Source organism: Asterias amurensis, chromosome 1, assembly GCF_032118995.1.
Source record: "Asterias amurensis chromosome 1, ASM3211899v1".
In the NCBI taxonomy this organism is placed as follows: domain Eukaryota; kingdom Metazoa; phylum Echinodermata; class Asteroidea; order Forcipulatida; family Asteriidae; genus Asterias; species Asterias amurensis.
This window is the reverse complement of record NC_092648.1, coordinates 3,737,194-3,751,638: the sequence shown is the minus strand read 5'-3', so window position 1 is coordinate 3,751,638 and position 14,445 is coordinate 3,737,194. Positions and strand designations below refer to the sequence as shown.

The following is a 14,445-nucleotide window of genomic DNA, read 5'->3' as shown; positions in this document are numbered from 1 at the left end:
AAAGGCCCAGAATGAAAAAACAGGCATTGTCATTTTAAACAAAATGGATTCTGCATCATGCATGGCCCAGTCACGATGTTACATTACGCATGGCGCGATATAACAGTACACGTTACATGCTACAGTTCGCGCTGTTACAGTACGCACACTTTTACAGTATTCGCGGTGTGTTATTACAGTACACAGTAAGCGTGGCGCATAGTTACGGTACGCGCTATGCGCTGTTACAGTACTTGTCTGAGCTTCACTTGCTCTTTCATGAAATCTGTAGGAGAAGGGACATCAAAATTCTTAATGAGGAATTCTTGCGAAAACAATTTGATCACTTAACTCAACTCAACAATTTTAATAGAATCTATGAAATGGTTACAGTTTATCATCCAACTCATGCAAAACTTCAAAACAAAAGATCCTGTTCAGAGTCCAAGCATGGATTCATTCTACATTGTAGCCTGTAATCGTATGCTTCTGGTTTTGTGCAATTATGTTTAAAAGTGTGGACCTGAAAACAAAACAGGTCCACATAATGTAGAGTCTTGAAACACTATGTGGACTTACACACCCCCACACAGTGGGTCTTTTACCATATTGAACAGTATGAATGACCTTACATGAACAGAGCAAAGGAATGCTCACAGAGTGACAGCAACACATAGCTGTGTGTTGCTGTGTATGTATCATGTTTATCAATTAATAAAAATGTCTTTGTCAAAGTTGCATCCGACTTCAGGAGCCATTTTTCGGTTGATATTTCATTTTCTTTTATGGATTAAACTCAAATCATGCACCCACACCAAGTCACTTTTAAATTAAAAACTCATACAAATCAAAAAATTTAAGAAAAAAATAACGGCAGGAATTCATGTCAACTTCCTATTTGTGTTTAAAGAATGAGGGATATATAACACTGGTCAAATCTACAGTGAGAGTCAAACTCAACCTCAAGCAGGTTAAACACAAAGAAGCCAAGTCAGTTTCATTGGCATACATGTAGAGTTGGCAAGCAGATGAGTTCTGCTCACCGCAAGAATTTGATTAGCAAAATAACCAAGTACCAGTCAAAAGTAATACATGTACATGTAACATGACATAATTGGTTGGCGACCCAAGTCTGCTAAACAACCTTTTCCGTGCTTAGCAAGTATGAGCTACACTGCAAAATAGGGATCTTGATCTGCCCTTTACACATAATGTGAAAATGTTAATAATTTTGTCAGTTTTGTAAAAAGAATTCTCTCCAGATAATGATGTGATCTTTCATCCAGTTCCGATTGCTTGGTATGATTTACGTCTTGAGGAGCACTTGAGATGAACCTGGTGATTGATCTTAGATGTCTGTTGAAGGACTCTGTGCTGATGGTCAGTCAGGAGATGAACATGAATTCCATACTGCAATCCTAGATGACATTCTCTGAATTCGTAAGCTATTCTAGTGGTACTAGTGATGCCCAGCTGTTGATTGGAAAACAAACAGTAACCAATTAGATTGAGTGACAACATGATTACAAAAACAATACAGGGGACAACTTTTGATTCATCACATTGCCACAGGCCTGGAATTTCATTTTTAAAAGGGCAAGGCCATTTTCATTTTGCAAAGGGCACTTCCATTAGAAAATCTCAAAGTCTATGGAAAACTTTTGAAGGGGCACCAAGACCAAGAGCAGGGCAACTGAGGCCTTGGTCTCTGACTCTCTGTAGCCTCCACAAAATTCCAGGCCTGTCTGGGGCGTTGGAAATTATACACATACAATAACATTCATTCTTTAAAATTGGTAAAACACTTGAGTGGTTTGTGTAAGAGAATATTCCCTTTAAAAAAAAATTAAAATACATGTAGTTAAGTTTGAAACCATAGCAATATAAACAACGTCAAGTAGTAAATACATGCATCAAAGCTATGGCAGAGTTTGGTTTATACGGTAAATAACAATAATAAAATATTCAATGTAATGTAATGTAGTGTGCACCCTCTGCATACAAAGATGTTCAAAGGCATAAATCTACACGTCAATACAAAATATCAAAATGTAATAGTTCAGTAGAGATGAAAAATATTTGTCAACAACATACAAATGCAGCATAAAAATTACATATCATGATTTTCAAAAAATAACACCATCACCCCTAAAAAGGGGGTGAACAAGGCAATCATCACGATCAAATACACAATAAGGAGCATCAAAATACAGTCAAAAATACATCAGAATAATCACACAATAAAGCATCAATAAATACAATCTATCACACACAAAAGGTAATACACAATTGCAGCATAAAATTACATATCATGATTTTCAAAATATAAAACCATCGCCGCTAAAGAGGACAATCATCATGATCAAATAGACAATATGTGTGAGCATCAAAATTCCAGTAAAAAATACATCATATTAATCACACAACAAAGCATTGAATCATACAATGTATCACACACAAAAGATAATACACAATTGCAGCATAAAATTCAGATCATGATTTTCAAAAAAATAAAACCATCGCCGCTACAAAGGGGGTAAACAAGACAATCATCATGATCAAATACACAATATGTATGAGCATCAAAATACAGTCAAAAATACATCAGAATAATCACACAGTAAAGCATTGAATCATACAATCACACACAAAAGGTAATGCACAAATGCAGCATAATATTGAAAATGATAATTTTCAAAATCAGACGCCTTGGCAAGTAAAAAGGGGGAAACAAGGCAACAAAATACACAATGAAATACATAGTGAAAATAGAATACAACATTGCAATGCACACATTAATAATATTAATCAATATAGGGATATATATAATGCAATGACTCTTTGAACAAGCAGTCTTTAAGTTTATCTTGAGGGACCCCAGTGAATTAGCACTGGTCTCAGATTTCAAGATTTCAACAACAACACTCAACACTGTTTTCACGAAGAGCCACATGTTGAAATGACATAGTATTGATTAATACAGGCATGAAAAGAAGGGGCCTGTAGATCAATAAATGCACTGCGCCTCTGACACGTGGCCCATTGTGAAAACATTAACTTTGACAATGGTAATCACTGTGAATTTGACATCATAATAAAAAATGTCTATTCGTGTTAACTTACATTGACCAAGTGCCTCCTTCTTCTTTAGATCTTTATCTGTGATAAGGAAAGGAAAAACAAGTGGACAAAAATAATTAGTTTCATTTCATTTCATTTCATTAAAATATTTGTTCGGTGGTGCCAGTCAGAAAGTGTGGGCCAGGGATAACACCCTTGGAAGCGGCAGCTAGGGGATCACCTTAAGGGGGTGCAACTTCTTAATGTTGCACATCAAGTAATAAAACACAAGGGTAACTGACTGGGTAAGTTTTCAAACCCCAAATGACTTACATCCTATCATTGTAGCTTTTGCCATGAGGTATCCTGTGATCAGCATACATGGGAAGAGGAAGGGGCCGATCTCTCTGACGTATGGCTTGTGCAACGCCATCAAATTCTTGGGCCAAACGGAAGGCATCTCGCTTGCTTGAACTAAGTAGAACAACAATAACAAAAATAAATTGTTTTTATTTTGTTTCATATCCAACAACACAATTATATGCCAGCAGGCTTGATATTTCAGGAAGGTGGTTGCCTCCATGCCCACTGGTCGTTGCCTTGGTGCCCTTGAAATGCTTCAGTACAATTTTACAATTTCATCATAGTGTGCCCTTTACCAAGGAGAAAAATACCTGTGTGCCCTTGCGATTTTAATTATGAAGCAATGCCTTTGCCAGGAGTAACACTCCTGGGCAGGCTTGGAATTTCATCTTTAAAAGGGCAAGGCCATTTCCAATTTGCAAAAAGGGGACTTCTATCTATTGCAAAATCTTAAAAGACTGTGGGAAACATTTAAAGGCCACCAAGGGCAAGCCCAGCAGGGCAACAAAAGCCACGGCCTCCGTGTCATTCCAGGTCTGCCTGGGGAAAACAATTTTGAGAAATATTAATAAAGTAACAGAAACTACAGTCTTCTTTTCATTCAATCAATCATTAAATAATAGTTTTTCTATATTTTAAATTTAATAATTAATGTTGTTTCCAAAGTCAACGGCGGTCCAAAGTAATCCTTTTTCAATACATGGTAAATGTACAAAAGGAAATTACAAGTTATTACTGGTTACTACTATATGAGTGCTAAACACTAAGATGCTGGCTGAACTTTGAGAAAGTAGAGATAGAAAACAGCTTGAAGAACCCAGAAAATGTTGAACTACAATCCTACAAAAGGCTACATTATTATATGGAAACAGGTCAACTGAACTAGAACGCACGCTAACTTATACGCCTGCCAACCCGTACGCCAACAATTGGTCAACTCATGCGCTCACCAACAAGTGGCCCATTTCATTTTTGTTTTCAATTTTTATTGAATCATCATATTCATATTCATACTACAACACGACAAGGCCAATTTTGAAAAGTATAATTTATAGTACTAAGTGTATTTTATTGAGGTTATGGGGAACCTTATTAAGGGCCAGACGTGACGTTACAAATAAGTCACTTACTTACCCCCGCCCCCACTCCCCAACGGATCCCCAACACTCACTCCCACACCACTCACCACAGACTACTGAACCAGATACTGTACACAACCCGCATAGCACTCGCAGCACACATTTTTCAATTGTTTAGTCTTTCACTTTTTTAATAGCAGCAGTCTTAATTTCATTCAGTCAAACATTCCCATCATCACACTATGAAACACAGAACCTAAATTAATTGTAAGTTATGGAAATTTATATTATAAATATAGTTAAAAACACATTTTACCTTACTAACTGCCGACGAAAAGTTTTAAGAATGCGGCCCAAGTAAAATTTCCAAGATGGCGGTGAATGTAAATTGCGCCCTCTCCAGTTCCGAAAATTGCACACTTTTTTGTGGGATGGGCAAACTTTTTGTATGGAAATAAGTATTTTCTTTAGAATTTGAATTTGTATATTATCAATTAATGGTATATCCACAGTCAGATCTTATTTGTCATAATGTTAGGATCAGCGACTGAGAAAAAGAATGTAGGGGAAAAATTCAAAAAATAAATTAAAACCTGAAGGTGTGAAACAATTGGGGGCGCTTTCTCCTTAAAAAAGTAGCCGCCCACACGAGAACCAGTGCCTGGACGCTGCACACAAAACCAGACAATTTCGTGAGTGCTAAAACAAACATTTTACAGCCAAACCAAATTTGCATATTATTGTATTAAAGTACGGGCCATAATATGACTTTGCACTTTATACAGCAGCTAGCCAATGTAGCAGTTGGCAGTCAGTAGTATAGCACACTCTTCTGCTGAACCACCTCAAATTCAGCAGACGTCAAAACTTATTCCTGCATGATTGATTGTATTTCAGTTGCAAACGAAGTTTATTGTGAATCGCTGGACTGGAGTTTTCTCCCCTGTGAAGTGACAGGATGGGACTTGAAATTTTTGGTTGTACTGTTGACCCGTTTCTTGTAGCGGCATACATAGTTGGTGAGTCTTTTTTTAAGTAAAAAAAACAAAACCTTTATTCTCACTTTTTGTTGACGAAATGTTTTTGTTTCACTGGTCTGGGAAAGCACTAGAGACTGTGCGTGCTGAATGAAACATAGATAGGGGTAGATATTTCTACCTCAGTGGTTGAAAGAAGACACTTGGGTTGACTGCTTTTACCCTACTTTTTGTATTTTATTTAGATTTTAGATCAAATTGCATTTTTAATAATTTCAGTCAGGAATTGTATTTATCGAGTTACACATGTTTTACAACAGGTTGAATGTTTTAAAGAACTTTTTCTCCTAACGTAGGCTAATGTTATAAAAAATATGGAAAAGTTTCCGTATGGTGCCACCACTTTTTCATTCGATATGAAAATTAATAGTGGATAACTTTCAGTATGGCGCCACCACCTTTTCACTCATTTTTACAAAAAAGGATATCTCATTGAGGTAAATTAGATACTATACTATATTATTTATTTTCATATCGAATGAAAAAGTGGTGGCGCCATACGGAAACTTTTCCTTAATAGTATCTAATTTACCTCAATGAGATATCCCTTTTTGTAAAAAATGAGTGAAAAAGTGGTGGCGCCATACGGAAAATTATCCAAAAATATAATTATGTTTGTTATTTTTTAGTTTGTCCATAATCCATTTACTAATGCCATGTTCAGCGCCCTAGAGTAGTGTATGTTATTGTAAGTGGAGCATGTCAACATGAAAAGCTAAGGCTCTAGTCTATTATAAATAAGTGTTGGTATTACTATTGGTATTGGTACTTCATGAGGAGGCTTAATTAACAATTGTAGTTTCTAGAAGCACTTTTACTTTAGCCCCACTTAAAGGAACACGTTGCCTTGGATCGGACGAGTTGGTCTATAAAAAGCATTTGAAACCGTTTGTTATGAAATGCATATGGTTAGAAAGATGTTTTAAAAGTAAAATATAATGATCAACACAAGTATCACTCAAAACTGTACGGTTTACTTTTTATGTCGCGAACTATCACGGTCGGCCATTTATGGGAGTCAAAATTTTGACTCCCATAAATGGCCGACCGTGTTATTGGACGAGGTAAAAAGAAAACCACGCAATTTCGAGGCATATTTGTGTAGATCAATGTATTCTACTTTTACAACATCTTTCTAACCATATGCATTTTATAACAAACAGTTACAAAACGCTTTTTATAGACCCACTCGACCGATCCAAGGCAACGTGTTCCTTTAATATCATGCTTATATGTGGCCAACTCTATGATTATGAATCCTTGAGAATGCAGAGAGTTGTCAACACAGAGGTGGGGCTACTTTTGACTTAGAATAGATAGCCCCATTTTGGGGCCATCCACTCTGTATCCTTGGCCCCAAAGCCACCGCAATCATATTCTTTTGCCCAATGAATGAAGCTACAAAGTGGATTGGCTCCCAATGTAAATACAAGATGAGTGTTGTTGGTTCAAAAAACTTTGCATAATTTATTTTTATCTTGGTTTGTTTACAATGGCTGGACTGGGTCGTGTTTCATGTCTGATGATGTGGTGGATAGGTTTTTTATTGTGCATTGTTTCTTGTGCAAAATTGTAATATCTTCCCTAGTAACTTGTGACTTTTTAACTTTTTGATCTTTAAAAAATTAAGGGCAATGTCATTTCTTCTTTTCGGAGAGTAAAACAAGTTTTGTATGTCAGAAAAATATCTGTATCCTGCCACCTGTTTTTCATTCTTGACCCATTGCTGACCAGGGCCAAATTTCATAACGCTGCTGTTATTTATTTAAGCAGAAATATACAGCTTAACAAATTTGTTTGCTAATTGGCAAAAACTGAGTGGGGCACCAGTGACAACAATGTAAACGTAAATTTGGCTGGTACATTCTGCACTGTTGAGCAATACTAATTAAGGGGTAAGCAATAACTTATTCTGTGCTTATCATGTTTTTTGTGCTTACAGGCTTTATGAAATTGAGCACTGTATTATAGTTACAATCACTGACTGAGTATACCTTGGTAAAGGGAATGAAGAAATGACAAATTTCTACTGTGAGCACAAGGGCACCAAGGCCGGCCATGACCAGGGGGGCAGGGAGGCAATCGCCTTTGTTGCCTCCGTGAAGTATCAGACCTAGCTGGTGTTTGAACTGTGCTTGATGACTCCTTGTTTTTTTTGTTTTTTTTTCTCGAGTGCAGTTTCTGTGGTGATTTTGTGGCTGGTAAGGAAATGGAGTGATGGGGGATGGTGCTACAGTAAAGCTCGCTTGGATGGCAAGACGATTATCATCACAGGAGCAAACACTGGCATTGGGAAGGAGACGGCAAGAGATTTCGCTAAAAGAGGTAAATTTTTCAATCCCTGACTGACCAATTCTGTATACTCCTTTATAGACATTGGACACTATTGGTAATTGTCAAAGACTAGTCTTCACAGTTGGTGTATCTCAACATAAATGCATAAAATAACAAACCTGTGAAAATTTGAGCTCAATCGGTCATCAAAGTTGTGAGATATTAATGAAAGAAAAAACACCCTTGTCGCACTGTGGTCACACGAAGTTGTGTGCTTTAAGATGCTTGATTTCGAGACCTCAAATTTTAAATCTGAGGTCTCGAAATCAAATTCGTGGAAAATTACTTCTTTCTGGAAAACTACTCTGGAAAACTTAAACTACTCCACTTCAATAGTTATTTTGAGTAATTACCAATAGTGTCCACTGCCTTTAATATAATTGTTTTTATCACTTTTGTTCGTAAACCTGGACAGTGACTGCCCTTGCTTTTGAATTCCATGACTTACATTTACATTGAGCTATGAACTTTGATTCCTGTGCTAGATCGGTCGACCACAACTCTCTTCTTCCTTGAATGGTTGATTAAAGACACTGGATACTATTAGTAATTGTCAGAGACCAGTCTTCTCACTTGGTGTATCTCAACATATGCATTTATAACACAACAAACCTGTGAAAATTTGAGCTCAATCAGTGGTTGTTGAAGTTGCGAGATAATAATGAAAGAAAAAACACCCTTGTCGACGAGTTTGTGTGCTTTCAGATGCTTGATTTCGTGACCTCAAATTTTCTAAATCTCTAAATCAAATTTGTGGAAAATTACCTCTTTCTCGAAAACTATGTTACTTCAGAAGGAGCCAAGTCTCACAATGTTCTTACTATCAACCTCTCCCCATTACTTGTGACGAAGTAAGGTTTTATGCTAATAATTATTTTGAGTGTTACCAAAAGTGTCTTTAATTCTTCTTCTTACTTCTGGTTACTTCAGGAGCTCGTGTCATTCTTGCCTGCCGAGATCTCGCCAAAGCTGAGGCAGCGGTGACCGAGATCTGTAAAGAGACAGGGAGTAACAATCTGGTTGTACGGAAACTAGACTTGGCTTCTCTCGCCTCGATCAGAGCATTTGCTGAGAAGATCAAGGCGGAGGAGACCAGGCTGGATATTCTGGTCAACAATGCAGGTGGGTTGCTCTTCTACAATAAAAAATGCCTCAAAGATGCCATGCTTTATGCACTGTGATTGGCTTAGCCCCGAAGGGGCATACTGAACCCAATTTCATAAAGCAGAAAAACTGTTTAACAAATGCCTCTGCTTAGCAAAACATTGAGTGGGGCACCAGCCACAACATGCAAACTTAGTGTAATGTTGGCTGATAACCTGTTTCTGCTACTTAAGCAATACTGCTCTGTGCTTACCGGCTTTATGAAATTTGGTCCTGTTACTGTTGATAGTTATAATAACTTCATATTGTCCAAACTGTGCAAAGCTTTAAAATACACTTTTTTTGTTTCAAATTTTGATGATTATGGTTTATTTCCTTGTGCAGGTATAATGATGTGCCCAGAGTGGAAGACGGAGGACGGATTTGAGATGCAGCTCGGCGTCAACCATCTCGGCCACTTCCTCCTGACCAACCTCCTCCTGGATCTCATCAAGTCCTCCTCCCCCTCCCGCATCGTCAATGTGGCCTCGCTAGCCCACATATGGGGAAAGATGCACTGGGATGACCTGATGATGAGGTCAGGTTACGATGCCTTATTGTCGTATGGACAGAGTAAGCTGGCTAATATCCTCTTCAGCAAGGAGCTCAGCAAACGCCTTGCAGGTACAAACCCTTAGCTGTTTTTATTCTAGCAATAAATCATTGTTTTGTCCATGCATCTAACATTCTTCATACTTACATGTAAGTCAGATTTCCAATTGGGAAAAAATAAGATAAACTGTGTTCAAATAGCCTGAAAAGTCTATTGGTGAAGCCTACATCAGTTAGAACTTGTACTCAATAAAAATATCCTACTGTTTGTCAATGAAACTCCCTTTGGACACCGGTATACATTTTTTTGTAATGGTCATGTTTCTGAAACACAATCACAATGTTGGAAACTTGGCCCAAGGTAGTTTGGGGTCTCCCTTTCTTCTTTTTTTTGCTTCTGGTTCTCTTCTGAGAACATGGCCGAGTTCTAGTTTGGACAAGAGTTGACGGCACTGGAAGCCTTTGGGAAGTGTCAAAGACCCTGTCTTCACAGTTGGTGTATCTCAACATTATAACTGGATAAAATAACAAACCTGTGAAAATTTGAACTCAATTGGTCGTCGGAGTTGCGAAAGAGTATAATGGAAGGAAAAACACCCTTGTCGCACAAATTATGTTCTTTCAGATGCCTTAAGTTCGTGACCTCAGCTGAGGTCTCAAATTCAATTCAAATATTTGAGTGAGAAATTACTTCTTTCTCAAAAACTACGTTACTTCAGAGGGAGCCGTTTCTTGCAATGTTACTATTAACAGCTCTCCGTTGCTCGTTACCAAGTCAGTTTTTATGCTAACAATTGTTTTGAGTGATTACCATGTAGTGTCCAATGTCTTTAAACGTAGAACGTGTTTTTTTGGTTTCTCATCCAGGAAGCGGGGTTTCGGTCTACTCTCTCCACCCTGGGTCTGTGCGTACAGAGTTGACCCGTTACTTTAACCAAGGTCTGAAGTTCCCGCTGAGTTATATCTTTAGCATTATCACGTCTGCACCTATACGCATGCTTGTTTTTAAGTCAGCAGTGCAAGGCGCACAGACGTCCATCTACTGCTCAGTCACTGAGGAGCTCAAGGATGTCACAGGGATGTATTACAGGTATGTAGATATTTACATTAATTCAGGCATGAATTCTTTCCTACTTAAGTCTGATTTCCGATTATTTTTGTTGCCCTGAGACAAATCTGACAAATTGTGATCAAATAGCCTGAAATGGATACTCAAGCCAACACCATGTGTACTTTGTAGATCAGCCCTTGTACTTGATGAAATTGCCCTACTTTTTTTCCCAAGGACCAAATATCAATCCCGTTAAAGGCAGTGGACACTATTGATAATTACTCAAAATATTTATTAGCATAAAACCTGACTGGGTAACAAGTAATGGGGAGAGGTTGATAGTATTAAACATTGTAAGAAACGGCTCCCTCTGAAATGACGTAGTTTTCGAGAAAGAAGTAATTTCCCGCGAATTTGATTTTGAAACCTCACGTTTAGAACTATAGGTCTCGAAATCAAGCATCTGAAAGCACACAACTTTGTGTGACAAGGGTGTTTTTTCGTTCATAGTTATCTCACAACTGGTTTGTTATTTTATGCACATGTTGAGATACACCAAGTGATAAGCCTGGTCTTTGACAATTACCAATAGTGTCCAGTGTCTTTAATAAGTACCCAGTTTTCGCGATTGATTGAGTAATGTGTTCATTCACAGACTGAGGGTGTATGCCACCCCGTTTTAAGATTGTTTTGAAGAACTGGCCTTCGTTTGATGGTTCTTGCATGTATTGTAGCGCATGTAGCGCGATAATGAAGACTAGCCCATTGCTTGGCCATAAACTGACAGTGTGCGCTGTTAGTACATGTATGCAGATGTGACAGCGTTGCATTGCGCAGTGATGAACATTGACGATTGAAAACCAAAGACGATCCCCCCTCTCAAGAGCAGATAGATGTCTTTACGCTAGAGCACAGAGCATGCCGGGTAATGAAAAGAATCCTATACAGTTGCAAAATTGATTATGTTGTGTTGGGGGGAGTTATTGGTAACGTCAAAGACCTGTATTCTCGTTTGGTATATCCCAACCTATGCATAAAATCACAAACATGTGAAAATTTGGGCTTAATTGGTCATAAATGTAGCAAGAAAATGATACAAGAAAAAAAACACCCTTTTTGCATAAAATTGTGTGCTTTCAGATGCTTGACAAAGTTTTAACTTAGGACTAGTTTTAATAACTTAGGACTAGTTTTATGTTTTTAATAACTTCTTAAGAGTCCTACGACTAGTCCAAAGTTAGGACTATCTTTGTGAAATCGACCCCTGGAAGCTTTAAGTTGATGATTTTGTACGTTTGATTTTCCTCAACAGCGACTGTGCTGAAGTGAAGCCAAATCGTCTTGCTCAAGACGAGGAGTCAGGAAGGCGACTGTGGGAGGTCAGTGCAGAGTTGGTCGGCCTAGAGAAGAAGATGGAATAAATAATCTAGAATCAATCGGAAGACCCACACGGATTCAACAAGTTTTCTGTATTGAGGAGGGCACATGGTATAGACCTTTATCACGGTGTGGCTATATTGATTTTACTCCGTTCCAACTCATTGTAACCAAACTGAGGCTGGACGAAATCATAGTCTGGTGCCACGTTTGCGCAATGAATTTTAGCATTTCATTACTGTTATTGGAAACAGGGAACATTACCAAGATGGTGACAGCGTGAAAAAGGTCTATTGGAGAATGGCTTGGGGTCTTTGCATACTGCAGTGCATGACTGGTGTCGGACTGAACACGCAATACCAACCTAATCCATTGAGTGTGGGTTCAATTGTGGTTCTGACGATGGCAATATTTCTCTGTTGGATTGCAACTGTCGTGAAGCTTAAAGAGCAAGGAAAATGTCAACTTCATTTTTGTGATGTACTCATTTTCTAATAGAGTCCTCTTGTGATTGGGAAAACACTACATTACAAATCTCTAACCTACATTAAATGAAAATAAGTACACAATACGAAAAGGTCCAATTAAGAAAGAAGCTGGAATGAAACATCCTTTTTTATCTGACAACTAACACCTGTTATCTCCATGTATTTACTTTTCCAAACAGTGGATCATGCACAAACCTGTAGGGCTGCTTAATACCCGGCCAGATTAACTGCTCATCCATTAAGTTTAATGACCCAAGTACTTCAATGTAAATACACCCACTGGTGAGTTTTTTTTGTGGCGAAACTCGGAAAGTCTTTGATTGAGCTTCCCTGTAATGATCACAAAATTGAATTTGAAATTTCCCTTCCTCTTCAACATTTATTGTGCTTTCATAATTATTGTAACTAATCAATCAGGTCAAGGAAAATCAGGTCATTTTTAAATGGTCCAGGAAAATCGAGGTGGTGGTTGCAGGGGATCTGGACCCTCCTTACTCTTAGGTTTTGTTTTTAAATATTTCAGGGATGAGTTTTGTTGAGACTTTTGGCTGAATTCAGACGTTTTTTATGTCGGCCTGGTGAAGAAAGTCAAACAATATTTTTTTCCACAAATACAGAAATCCTGCTCATTTGTCTACTTCTCTGGTGCTTTGGATACTGTTTCCAAAAGCTCCTTAGAATCTATAACCCCAGGGGAAATTGCATCCTTTCAACATACCTTTGAATTTGTATTCAAGTTTCAGACTTTTTCGTTAGTAATGACTCTCACCCCTGATATTTACACTCCCAAATTGGGTGTTGTTTGAAAGGTCTTCACATCCATTTGACGTTTGAATAATCTTGATTTGGAGTTACAACGGGAAGTGCCTGGTTTGGGTACGGACAGTCACAGAGATGATCAATTGTTTTTTTGGGTTTTTTTTTAATAGTTAAGTTTCTATAGTTTTAGTTTCTGTACTAATGTGCTCCTGGTTACTATTTTATAGTACTAAACAACGATGAACGGGTTAGATGATGTGAAAAATAGATATCTTTATGTATATGCTGTGATTAAATCAATGTTTTTTTCAAGATGTGAATGTGGGATGAGGTACATTGTTGATTGGAGAAATGCAGAGTATTCATATTTTAAAAAAATTATTAGCAAGCTAGAATTCAGAAATCATATCACAAATGATGATAGTGTTAATTGATAAACACTTAGTTATTGTTTGTTGTGGTGTCATTTAGCCTTCAAGAAATACTCTACGGCTAGGGTCGAAACTTCAGGCCATTAACTTTTTTTACTATAAACATAGTTGGACACTTTTTCATATATATACTTGTATTAATGATACAGCCAAAGACATCTTTTTTCCTAGAATGGCAGGGTTGTGAGTTTGAATCCTACCCGAGTAGTATGATTTATACCACAGTATGACAGCACTCAGTTAAAAAACGCAATATAATTTGCATTACAAGAATACTCCATTTAAGAAAGAGGCTATTAAAACCATCCTTTTCGTCTAGCAATTTACACCTGTCATCTCCATGTAATTGCTTTTCCAAACAGTGGACTTTATTCAATTGAACAGTGCAATATGACCGTTATCATGGTGCAGCCATCTTGAATTGCTCCCATTGATATCAATGTTACCAAATCAAGGCTGGAAGAACAAAATAGTCTGGTTCCTACTTGCAAAATGATTATTAGCATGCATTACTGTTATTCGATACGAGGAACATGACCAAGATGGAGTCAGCATGATAAATGTCTATAGCAATTCAATGTACACTTTCCTGAGTTTTGGGGTTTTAACTTGGAAATTCTTTAATGGAACCTTTCCGTAATGTGCTCCGTTTTCCTTTATTTCGTCTTTTTTACCTTAACTTGTATAACGCACTTAACGCACTCTGTGGTCACATTTTTTTAATTATGATATCGTTTAAGCAGTATTATAGTATTCTTTTACGCACCATCCAAATAAAATAGCGAAACTAAA

The 14,445-nt window shown here is 37.6% G+C and overlaps 1 protein-coding gene and 1 long non-coding RNA gene across 2 annotated transcripts; one reads left to right on the top strand and one right to left on the bottom strand.

The window, feature by feature from the left end:
- Positions 1 to 317: 317 nt before the first annotated feature.
- Positions 318 to 4,892, bottom strand: LOC139942817 (uncharacterized). Its single transcript, XR_011786705.1, has 4 exons — positions 4,798 to 4,892; positions 3,373 to 3,513; positions 3,103 to 3,138; positions 318 to 1,452 (listed from the first exon to the last, which is right to left on the bottom strand). It is a non-coding gene; the product is annotated as an uncharacterized lncRNA (long non-coding RNA).
- Positions 4,893 to 5,098: 206 nt separating this feature from the next.
- On the top strand, positions 5,099 to 14,445 carry LOC139942807 (retinol dehydrogenase 12-like). The gene is made up of 7 exons (XM_071939587.1): positions 5,099 to 5,173; positions 5,379 to 5,500; positions 7,697 to 7,843; positions 8,783 to 8,974; positions 9,341 to 9,619; positions 10,415 to 10,637; positions 11,911 to 14,445. Exons 2-7 carry the CDS (start codon positions 5,440 to 5,442, stop codon positions 12,017 to 12,019), a joined length of 1,011 nt encoding a protein of 336 aa, XP_071795688.1. The 5' UTR covers positions 5,099 to 5,173; positions 5,379 to 5,439; the 3' UTR covers positions 12,020 to 14,445.